This window comes from Sinohyriopsis cumingii, chromosome 2 (assembly GCF_028554795.1).
Source record: "Sinohyriopsis cumingii isolate HCF-2022 chromosome 2, ASM2855479v2, whole genome shotgun sequence".
NCBI classification, from domain to species: domain Eukaryota; kingdom Metazoa; phylum Mollusca; class Bivalvia; order Unionida; family Unionidae; genus Sinohyriopsis; species Sinohyriopsis cumingii.
In genome coordinates this window covers 3406955-3419546 of record NC_142962.1, presented here as the reverse complement: position 1 = coordinate 3419546, position 12592 = coordinate 3406955, and the positions used below count along the sequence as shown (strand labels likewise).

The window sequence follows — 12592 nt, the reverse complement described above, 5'->3', positions numbered from 1 at the left end:
TACAATGCTGAATATGTAGTAATTTTCACATCTCAATTCAAAATAAAATAAAGTAAAAAATTTGACCTCTGGAAAAACTTTAACTGTTTCAAAAATATGTTACATATACAGTAGAATCCAGTTGTGATGTGATGTGATTTGGATTTTTAACGTAGCTTTAACAATTTTCCAGTCATATCGCTACGATGTCTGCAATGTGGCAGTTTATAGTGATGTCTAGCACTGGGGCATCATGCCGCAGACATGTAGAATGATGTCCCACCCAGTCACATTATCCTGACACCGGGCCGACCAGTCCTAACACTAACCACTTAATGCTGAGCACCAAGCGAAGCAGCTGTTAGTACCATTTTTGTAAGTCTTTGGTATGACTCGGCCGGGGATCGAACCCACAACCTCCCGCATGTAGAATCCAGTTAATTGGGCCACTGGTTAATTGGGGCAGCCGCTTATTTGGGACAAATCTTAAAGAATAAAAACAGATCAAAAAAGTAAGCAGAATTTGCTTTGCATATTTGGTACAACATGCTGCTTAATCGGGACAGGAACTGATAGATGGCATGCTTGTGGTGTGTTGCATGATGGTCGTTACTGCAGTGGCATGGTAGCCATTACTGTGTTCATTGCTGTTTCAATCAGTAACGCACTTTTACCTGGAAAATATCAGACCCTTTCCAAGATGGCATGGAAAGATTTGACATTGGCAAACAAAATTGCCTTACTCGACCAAATTAAATGCCAGCCGCCTAACAAAAGTCATCGCCAACTGACGGAGATAACTGGAGAGCCAAAGTCTACAACTGCATGTGTGATACAACAGCAAAATAAACTGAGAGTGGAATGGGTTTTACGTGAAGGACATCATGGAACAACCCAAAAATGGAACTGTGAAGGCAAGGATCCAGATGCTGAAGAGGCCCTAAATCAGTGGTACTCTATTGTAACTGGACGAGGTGTACATGTCAGTGGTCCAAAGATGAAAAGTAAGGCAGAGGAGTTAGCTAAAAAGCTGGGTCACAATGTCTCAGTGGAAATCTAGGCATGACATTAAATTCAAGAAAGCACATGGTTAATGAGTTGGGACGTGGAACTACAACGGAATTCAAGAAATATTTTGCTGTTACTTGACAACTGTGCAGCACACCCTCATTTAGACTGTTTGAAAAACATCCATCTGGAATTGTTGCCTCCCAACACTACATCCTTGGTGCAACCATTGGACACGAGAATCATAAAAATTTAAAGACTTTGTATCATGCACAGTATATTTTTACCTTTGTGTACTTACTTTGCATAATTGGGGCAGCCACTTAATTGGGCCTGATTGTTCTGGTCCCAATGTGTCCCAATTAACCGGAATCCACTGCATGTACAATGTAACTACCTGACATTTTATCTCAATTCCACAAAACCATCAGAGCATCTTCAGTAGTATATAGCTACATATTTCATGCCTGCCAGGTATATATCAGATTATCTTCAATAGTATATAGCTGCATATTTCATGCATGCCATGTATATATCAGATTATCTTCAATGGTATATAGCTGCATATTTCATGCATGCCATGTATATATCAGATTATCTTCAATGGTATATAGCTGCATATTTCATGCATGCCATGTATATATCAGATTATCTTCAATAATATATAGCTGCATATTTCATGAATGGCATGTATATATCAGATTATCTTCAATAGAATATAGCTGCATATTTCATGCATGCCATGTATATATTGGATTATCTTCAATAGTATATAGCTGCATATTTCATGCATGACATGTATATATCAGATTATCTTCAATGGTATTAAGCTACATATTTCATGCATGCCATGTATATATCGGATTATCTTCAATAGAATATAGCTACATATTTCATGCATGCCATGTATATATCGGATTATCTTCAATAGTATATAGCTACATATTTCATGCATGCCATGTATATATCAGATTATCTTCAATAGTATATAGCTACATATTTCATGCATGCCATGTATATATCAGATTATCTTCAGTGGTATATAGCTACATATTTCATGCATACCATGTATATATCAGATTATCTTCAGTAGTATATAGCTACATATTTCATGCATGCCATGTATGTATCAGATTATCTTCAGTGGTATATAGCTACATATTTCATGCATGCCATGTATATATTAGATTATCTTCAATGGTATATAGCTGCATATTTCATGCATGCCATGTATATATTGGATTATCTTCAATAGAATATAGCTGCATATTTCATGCATGCCATGTATATATCAGATTATCTTCAGTGGTATATAGCTACATATTTCATGCATGCCATGTATATATCGGATTATCTTCAATGGTATATAGCTGCATATTTCATGCATGCCATGTATATATCAGATTATCTTCAATAGTATATAGCTACATATTTCATGCATGCCATGCATATATCAGATTATCTTCAATAGTATATAGCTGCATATTTCATGCATGCCATGTATATATCGGAACATCTTCAACAGCATATTATTTCAGATTTCATGCCTGCCATCTATATATCAGATGATGGAGAAAAATCTACAAGATTATGAACGTCTTGTTATGAAGGTGTTTCATTTCACCTATGTATGAAACAGACTACACTCCCTCACCCCAAATAGAACCATAACCTAGGTTGTGGTGGGATGATATCCAGCATTTTGTGTTTCATATCTCAAGTCATTCCATCATGCTTGAATACACAAGTTTTGGTTGAGAAACACAAATGACATAGTTTTAAACATTTTAAATATATAAATATGAAGTAGTGATGGAAGCCACTGCAAATATTCCATCATTTACATACATACCCTTCGACTTCATCCAGAGTCTGAATCTTTCAGTGTTATCTTTGTATTCTATTAATTATCTTCACCCTCCCTGAGCTCATATTCCAGCAAGGTCATGCATAACCTATGAAAATGTGACTTTAGCAACCCATTCATCACTATCACCCACCCTGCTTCTTCCAAGATCTGAAACTTTTGTCATCATCTATCCATCATTTTGAAACATCATGTTACACCACTCCCTTGATAACTCGCGAACCCATTTTTAACACAGGGACAGGCATGGATTCTATTTTTAAATCATAAAATACCCCAAAACCGATCCCTATTTGTTGAACTTAAAGAAAATCATGATCAAAGTTGGCAACAGAACTTTGATATATCACTCGTTTTATCGGCGAAAACATTTTCTTTCCAAATGACATTCTTAGTACACTGTAATTAACAATATTCAAGAAATTTCGATCAATGAAAATGTCACTTACACCTAGTGGTGGCAGTACTTTAATAAATAAATACCAATTCAATATTTTTTTATTAACTGAAATTTGTGTTCTAGTTCTATCATTTAGTTCCTTTTAAGTGTAATCACCATAAGTGCAATGTGTCCTTGTGTAATTAAACATAAAACGTGTCAATCTACCATAACAGCTATGTCCGTGAGCGTTTCTCCGAGAACCTAACAGAGTGCCAACCATGTTTTGATATCGGACTAGCAGAAGCATTTGTTGTATTGTTGCACTAAATAAAAAGCAGGCCTCCTTTTCTATTATCATGTTAATTATGTCTTTTGAATCAAAGGAGGTGGAATTAACAAAAAAAGTTAAAAGGCATACAAATCCTACATTGCTTAAGAACCAGTGGCCATGGTCGTATGTCGCATAACTCATTTCAGTCGGTCAATCACACACTGTTATAAGTGTTATTGTGTAAGCAATCTACTTAAACTACTTAAACTAACCTACTCATTAAAGAGAGCAAGGCAACCAAGCAAAATGAGTACTTCATAAAATAAAGAGCTTTGTTTCACAGATACAGACAATTGTGGGGGAAAACGAGTTTCAGAGAATTTCTGAATTCGCACGTAGAGCTATCCTCAAGGAAGATAAGAAGTTTCACTGTTACTTGCAGTGGAATCACATCATTAATATTTTACTAATTGAACAATTAAAAAAAAATTCTATGTAGACATTGGTCTCAAGAAATGTTGAGTTTTTTTAAAAAAAGGAATCTTGTTTGGTAGTGTATCAACAGTTAGTCTGGTTTCCTGCCTGGAAGATCCTTTTTTCGGAAAATATTATTCTTAACACTTCTGGAACCAGACTGATCAACAAAACAAAAAGCCGTGATGTAATAGATGAATGTTTTTGCACACCATGTTGGTTGTTGAAACCAGTTGGAATCATATTATCAATCTTTCAGATGTTTGACATTTTGAAAATAAATGTAATTTATACAGAATAACAAACAACTTCATTGGAAAAAGCACTTTATTTTGACAATTATTCTCGACGCAACTGTAAAACAAGGATTCAGTCATTGAACAGCCCAGTCCCACCCCCAACCCCGTGGTTCTCTGGATGTCTAGAGGATTTTTTAGAGCTCCCTTGGTAACTCGTGCCCTTGGTTATAGTGCAGTCTATGTTTTTGGACCCTTAGTGCGTGGGTTATTGAGGGAGAGGTGTAACTATGACCCCTCTTTCTCATTTGGTGCAGGCTGGGATAAGGAAATAAGCACTTTATGGACAGATGCACAGACAAATAAATGAACAATATATCTACAAAGTAAGGAAAAAAAGATAATATACACAGATAAATGTTAATATACATGGATAAATTTTAAAATACACAGATAAATTTTAATATACATGGATACATTTTAAAATACAGAGATAAATGTTAATATACATGGATAAATGTTGACAATAACAGAAAGAACTTACTTATAGGACAATCCATGCTTTTCCATGACATATGCTATCATCAGGGCACCACTGAATAGCAAAATACACACAAAATTATTATCAACTACACAATACACTATCATAATATATATTATATTTAATTAAGCAATCTGAAAATAAAATAATGAAAACACAAATAAATCATACTTTGCATTCAACTGATTGATTGTTAAGAAAAGGTGAAGAATAAACAGATTTAAACGGATTTTCATAATGTTCCACCAGTAATTATTAGTATTAAAAAGCAAACTAAAACCAGCCTCTCTCTCACTCTCTCTGTGCACCGACTGCATTTTCAACACAACACTAGAGTGAAAGCTGTTTTTCTAATATGATCTGGCTTATCTCATTTGTTCCTTGTATGTACGCTGTCACTTCAAACAGGTCTGACTTGTTCTTACCTTCTAGATATCCCTGCATTTCCATGGATCAACACTTTTCCTCCACTTTTGATTGCTTTATCAACAAAGTCTCGCACCTGAGATAAAAAGAGAAATGTACACTTCAGAAATGTATGTGGAAAACAACCTGATCAACACAGAACACAAGGCCCAATAAATACTGTACCTACAGCCCAGTGGCCAACCTGATCAACATAGAACACAAGGCCCATTAAATCTTGCAAGTAAGGCCCAGTGGCCAACCTGATCAACACAGAACACAAGGCCCATCAAATCTTGCACCTACAGCCCAGTGGCCAACCTGATCAACACAGAACACAGGGCTCATTAAATCTTGTACCCAGAGCCCAGTGGCCAACCTGAACAACATAGAATGCAAGGCTCATTAAATCTTGCACCTACGGCCCGGCGGCCAACCTATCAACATAGAACACAAGGACCATCAAATATTGTGCCTAGAGGCCAGTGGCCTCTCAATTTTGTGCCAAGAGCCCAGTGGCTACAAGAACGCTTTGTTTGGGATTCCAAAATCAGATTCAAGTAGATTGACAAGAACAACCTGTCAAGACCTAGTCCAGCAATAAGAAAATTTTTACAGACCCTGCAAGCAAGATGAATGCAAACAATTTCTATTTTGTGAGTGGTCCAGGCCCTTATAAATACACCACTCAATGGTCAAACAATTTGTATTTTGTGGGTGGTCCAGGACCTTATAAATACTCCAATCAAAGGTCATACAATTTCTATTTTGGGACTAGTCCAGGCTTTGATAAATACTCCACTCAAAGGTCAAACAATTTCTATTTTGTGAGTGGTCTAGGCCCTGATATATACTCCACTCAAAGTTCAAACAGATAAGTCTTTCATGTCAGGCTATATCATGGCTTGTTCCACATTCCTTCAATACATAGCTAAACAAAACTTCTAACAATGCAGATTAATTATTACTGACTCAAAGCAAAGATAAAGGGAGATAAGTTTCATATTAACGTTCTTCCTCTGGGCTTCCATGTAAATTAAAATGTAGGGATCAACAATCAACTCAATGTGCTACTTTCAAATGTTTGCAAGTAAACAAGGGATGGCTTTGATCCAAAGGAAAATGATAATTGGCTAACTGCTCTTGAAGGGTACTTTTCTGGCCTATCTGATACAGAAGTGCATTTCTGTAAAGACTGTTCCTTTGTATGCATTACAATAGGTATGTAAGAGTAACCTCCCTTAGGAAATTCCTGAAAATGGTGATGATCTGATTAAATAAGTGATTTAAAGCAATGGTTAAATCCTGGTTACAAAAGATTATCAGCAATAAAAACACTATAAACAGGCAATGAGGATATTCATTTCAACCCATAAATATTTATTGTGAGGAAAATGGCAACAACACAAACTGATGGCAATCCAGAATTTGCTTGTGATGGAAACTGCACTGGGATAAATGGAATATTGGAAGATGCCTTTTTAACTATTTCTAGTTACAAAATAGACTTACTGACAGTAAGCATTTTAGTCAGATGAAGCAAGAGGATTCTGAACAAGTTGATCAGTTTGTTACTTGAATGAAACAAAAAGCTGACACTTGTAAATTTGCAGATAAAAATATGAACGTATCATCAGAGACCAATTCAATGAAAAGTGCAAGTTGCACAACTTAAGATGCAATTTTCTAGAAAATAGGAAATCTCCTTTTGCTGAAGCAACTAAAAGTAGTTACAGTTTCTTAAACTGCAGAAAGACAAGATTTTCAATCAACAGTACACTATGCAGTGATGTTCATGGAGTCAAACAAGATGGAAAGAAATAGGAAAAAAAGAGTAATAAAAAAAAAGACGAGACCTGTTATAAGTGGGGCAAAGATAAAAAATGTCCAGCATAGAGAAAATATGCAAAACATGTCATAACATCAGTCCTTTTGCTAAAGTATAAAAAAATGAAGATAGTCAGAAAAGGAATATACAAACCAAAGACTTCCACCATGGTAGATCACAGCAATGATGTATGAACAAAGAGCAAGTGGACTGCCTTGTATAAGGATAAATTGTGAGTATTCTAATAAATAGACACATATACATTGTTACAACATAATTCATAAAAGCATATTGGAAAATCTAATGAGAAAAAATGGAATCAAATGTATGTCATAAGGGTGAAAAACAGTTATTCACACATGAAGCAACAAAGTGCTCATGCTGCTTGGAAAATTCCATACAAGTACTTGCAAAGAAGACAGGAATTCCACTGTTAGGAAAAGAAACAGCAATTTCACTCAGCATTCCTTAAGTTGGCACTATTGTGACCTTCATTCAGAAAAATACAGGAGTTATTATGCAGGAGTTGGAAAGCTAAAAAAATCACCAATATTCACTTAGATGAATCTGTAAAACCAGCAGAACAGCCAGCCAGTTGAATTCCATTCTCTTTGTGAGAGAAAGTGGATGCTGATCTAACCAAACCTGAATATACGCAAGACTGTGAGAAAGAGGGATGACAATCAATGAAGTAAAATGTCTTCTATGGCTGGCAAAATGGAATTTTTGGACAGGTATTGTCAGAAAAGGGAGCTGACCCTTCTGCAGAAAAAGCTAAAGAAGTTGTACTGGATGCTATGGGACTGGAAACAGGTGGAATTGATCAATTTCAATGGAAAGTATGAACCAGATTTTGTATCATGTGATGATCCTCAAAGCTGGGGAGAAGAGCAAGTATTTTGTACATTGAAAGATAGATCTGCCAATACAGACACTGTGATACTTTGATGGAACTTCTTAAGAGTCATTGCTGATGCAAGTCCTGTATGTCCAGACTCCCTGGGTTGTACATAGACAGCCTGTTTAATCAGCCCTTAGTCCAGACTCCCAGGGTTGTTGGGTTGTACATGGACAGACTGTGTATTCATCCCTTAGTCCAGACTCCCAGGGTCATTGGGTTGTACATGAACAGACTGTATTCATCCCTTAGTCCAGACTCCCTGGATTGTACATAGACAGCCTGTATATTCACCCCTTAGTTCATACCCCCTTGGTTGTACATGGACAGCCAGTGTATTTATCCCTTAGTCCAGACTCCCTGGGTTGTTGGGTTGTACATGGACAGACTCTATTCATCCCTTAGACCAGACTCCCTGGGTTGCGCATGGACAGCCAGTGTTTTCATCCCTTAGTCCAGACCCCCTGGATTGTACATGGACAGCCTCTGTATTCAACCCTTAGTCCAGACCATCTAGGCTATACATGCGCATCATGGAGTGTAGTAACATCAAAATTAAAATAGATTATATTAATAGTTCTGGGTTCCTGCCATAAATTTAAAAAAAAATATCCCAGACATTTTTCAGAACAAAATGTAAAAATTTCCAATTATAACAATGTGAGAAGTTTGTTGACATAAATGAGGCAAAAATACTTAAAAATTGCTAGTAAAATGTGAAAAGATGAAAATGCATAATCTAAACTACAAAATTTTATCTTTATACTAAAATTTCTGGCAAACACAAATGAGCAGTCTTGTTACCAGTTTCTGTAATAACAAAACTTTAAGACTTTTTCAAGACTTTAAAGTAATTTTTAAATTTGTTCCAAAAATTTTCAAGACCTAGAAAAGCAATTTTTAAATTTCAGACCTTTCCCAGATTTCCAGACCTGTGCAGGAACCCTGAACTACAATATTATGGACAGTAACACTAAAATAAAATATACCCAAATGGATGTGCAGGATTACAACCTCTGGTCCCAAACACCTTTTGAGTATGCAAGAATTCCATAGTCTGGGGATGGTGGTGGTTCAAACAAGACACTTGTATGATCTAGGTAAAATCACAGGCTGCTAATGGCTTGCTTTTGACCCTGATTCACTCTGTCAGAATGTCAAGAAGGGCAGCATTTTCTTCAGATAAATGGCCGACACTGGTCATATAACTCCTTGAATATGCAATTAGCTTTGCCCCTGCATAATTAATTAGCCCAACTCCTTAATACAATTAGGTCAGAGGAACCCATGACTGAACTTCAAACAGAGTGTAGGTTCTGTTTTTATATAAACCACATTCAAATGAACATGCAACTAAATACACAAAAAAAAGGTTGCCACAGTGATGTTAAAACAAAAAGTGCTCTGGAATGGCAATGATTTCAAGCAGTAATTATTGATCAATACAGAAAATAGCTTTTGAGGTGAAATGTGAAAAGAAATCTGTAAAAAGAATTTTTTTACAACATATGAAGGCATGCTTCAAAAAACAGAATGGACACATTTATGCTTCAAAGTTACTGTCTAGAAAGAGACGGAATCATTTTGTAATCAACACTTAAAATTGCAGATTATAATTAAAACTAGGTCTAAAAACAAAACTAAACACAGTCAGGAAAGCAATATTTCAAAAATTTAAACTTCACCTATACGTATATAAGATTCGGAACATTTACCTTAGGAAAATACCTTATGATGTTCTCTGTCACAGTGTCAGCTACGTCCAGAACCAGGTATCTAAGAAGTAATAAAATATAAAAAGCAACAATGTGATGATCTTCGATGATTAAACAAAATACAAACATATTTTGGCCTCAAAGCTCTTCATAAGTCCTCAAAATGTCAAATTAACAAAGACATAAAATTTACACCTTGCATTTTAAACTTAACATTTAGCATAGATCATTAAAGTGCTGAGTTCCCAATCATGTCATAATGAAATCATAGTCTAATAAACTTATGTATATTTGCAAGAACAAACTGTATCATTTGCTTAATTTGTTATCAAATAACATGATGACAAACAATATACCATATTTAACATAAAAATATATGTTGGGACACAATAAAATAATTATTTTTTCCCTGTGCCAGAACTTATGGTGAAACGTTTTTTCACCTAGGTCATATGTCCCAAGACTTAAGAAATGAAATAAATTTGTATTGCATTTGTGGGGGGCACTGCACGTTTTTTTCAACATGAGCATTAAAGAATGAAATATATCCACAAAATCTGTATATGTAGTGTAGGCTTCGATAATGTAGCATGTATCACTTATGTCCAATAACACATGCCAAGTTATTCATTAATATGAACACTGAGAAACAAATTGTGTGTGGTTATGCTCAAAGGTTTGAATATGTTATCCGACTGAAAACTGGATCCAACAAAATCACAAACAAGAGGGAAATAATCAACCCATATCTTGAAGACAACTGTCATTCATGCATTACCCGGTATTAGGTACAAAATAATCAAGATTGAATTATATCCAGGTCTAATGTATGAGAGTATCTCACAAATAAAAATCATTATTTGAAAACACATTCACTTGAGTGCAAGTGACAATTTCTTTGCCAGCATGGGTTAAAAAAGTATCATTACTATTAACATGCAGACATAAATACTCCTTTGTATTAATTATTACTTCAGATGCCAAGCACACAGAATCACGGGTGGTGAATAAACACAACTGGTAGTGAGCAGTAAACTCCTTCTTTGAACTTACCAACAGGACATCAAAGACAAAGGTTATTTTTATTACAAAGCAAGCCGAACTTGAAAGCTGACTTTGGACACAATGAAGCTGGGTTGTTTTTAAGGATATCAATACAAAAGGTTAATTTATTGCAAAGCAAGCTGACCTCAGAAGCTGACTATGCATTCTTTCAAGTGTGCCGTTTTTATTGTTGAATATACAAAGACGGCTGAGATATGGAAGCTAACTTTGGTTCCTTTTCACCAGTATTCACGGGAATTTTGAAAATAAATTGAAACAATGGAACAATTTGTAAAGTGACACAATTTAGTGCTTCGTGCAAGGACACTGATGACCCAGCAGCAACCAGAAGATTTGGAGAAAATAAAATCATGTGATGAATTTATGAAGGCCAGAAGAGAAGCAGATGATTTTGCCAACAATATGATCATTTGCATGGATGAAATTCTAGTGTACTTTTGATCGCATTCCTGGATGGACTGATGATAGGGGTTCAGAAGTGTGAGAATTAGCAACATCGATGAAGATTTGAAAAAATCTGACTTTAATCCGTGCAGTTTCCACTTCAGGTGATGTGTTGCCTCTAACAATTGTTCACGGTATGAGAAAGCTAAAAGATATTAATGTACCGAAAGAATGGATCATACGTGTATAGGAGAAGGGTTGTGTTGATGAGATGCTGCTGCAATGGATTAAAGAGTTTTATCTCAAGTACAGTTTTATATTTTTTAACATAAAATTTCAGCTGGAGTACATTTTCCAAAATGTAATTTTCAAATGATTTAAAAGGTGTCCCACAACTTAGGAAATAAAAAGGACCGATGTGTCCCAGAACATACAGTGCACAAAAAAATTGCTTTTAAAATTAATTTATGGTGTCCCAACATATACGGTACATACAGTAATAATTGCTAAATTATGGATGAGAAAAAATACTTCCAAATCTCCAGTACTTTAGCTCAAGTTGATAATTTGTTTTTTGCATTTCACTGAATTTGATAAAGATAAATATTCATATTTTTATGCATTCTTAAGAACTGGATCGAAAGCAAATTACTACTGTTGCCCCTAACAATTGTTCATGGTGGAAACTGTTTCAAATCAGTTGATTGGTCTTAAAACTTTCATCATCAGTCCCATAGTTTGATAGACTGTTGGGGCACCGCACAAGACCGAACAACCTGCTTATCCCATTCCTCGTGATTTTCCATCTTTCTTAGTGAGTTGCTTAATGTCAAGCTTGTCCACTCTCGAATGTTATCTTCCCACCTCTTTCTCTGCCTGCCTCTCTTTCTTCTTCTGTGCACAGTACCTTGCAGGAATGTTTTGGCAAGTCCTGATGATCGTGAGACGTGCCCATACCACTGCAGTTTATGTTTTATCACTGTGATCAGGAGGTCTTCATGAGGCCACATGGCTCGTATAATCCTTTGCCATATTTTATTTTATTGACGACGTGGTCTTTGTATGTGACGCCGAGGATCTTTCAGAAACATCTCATCTCTGTGACCTCTAAGTCAGCTGTTATGGTCCATGATTTGCAGGTGTAGAGAAATATGGAGATCAGTGAGTGCATCAGTCTGACCTTTGAACTGAGTGCAATGTTCTTGTCCTTCCAGATGGGCTTCAGTTTTGTCAGCACAACTGTTGTCTTTGCAATCCGGGAGAGTACTTCAGGCTTTGATCCTTCATCTTTTACAGTTGCCCCCAAATACTTGAAGCTGTGGACTGTTTCTGGCTTCATACCTTGGACCCTGATGTTGAGGCTCTCTACTAACCTAGCTAATTCTTGCTCATTTCCTGCTAGTCCATCAATATCGTAGGCAAAACGTAAGCTGGCAACTGTTCTGCCTCCAATGCTGACTATCCCTTCATGCTTTTCAAGTGTGTCAGCCATGATTCTCTCCAGAAAGATGTTGAGTAGTGTGGGAGAGAGCAGACAGC

The 12592-nt window shown here is 36.0% G+C and overlaps 1 protein-coding gene across 1 annotated transcript in view; it reads right to left on the bottom strand.

Annotated features, from left to right (window-relative positions):
* The window catches only part of LOC149804252 (serine/threonine/tyrosine-interacting protein A-like), a 41894-nt gene that overhangs the window by 15398 nt on the left and 13904 nt on the right, over positions 1–12592 (bottom strand). The window contains exons 5-7 of the mRNA XM_089938125.1: positions 9605–9665; positions 5184–5260; positions 4762–4812 (exon numbers count right to left, since the gene is read on the bottom strand). Of these exons, the coding sequence (XP_089794251.1) occupies positions 4762–4812; positions 5184–5260; positions 9605–9665 (189 nt within the window). The remainder of the gene's footprint in view (positions 1–4761; positions 4813–5183; positions 5261–9604; positions 9666–12592) is intronic.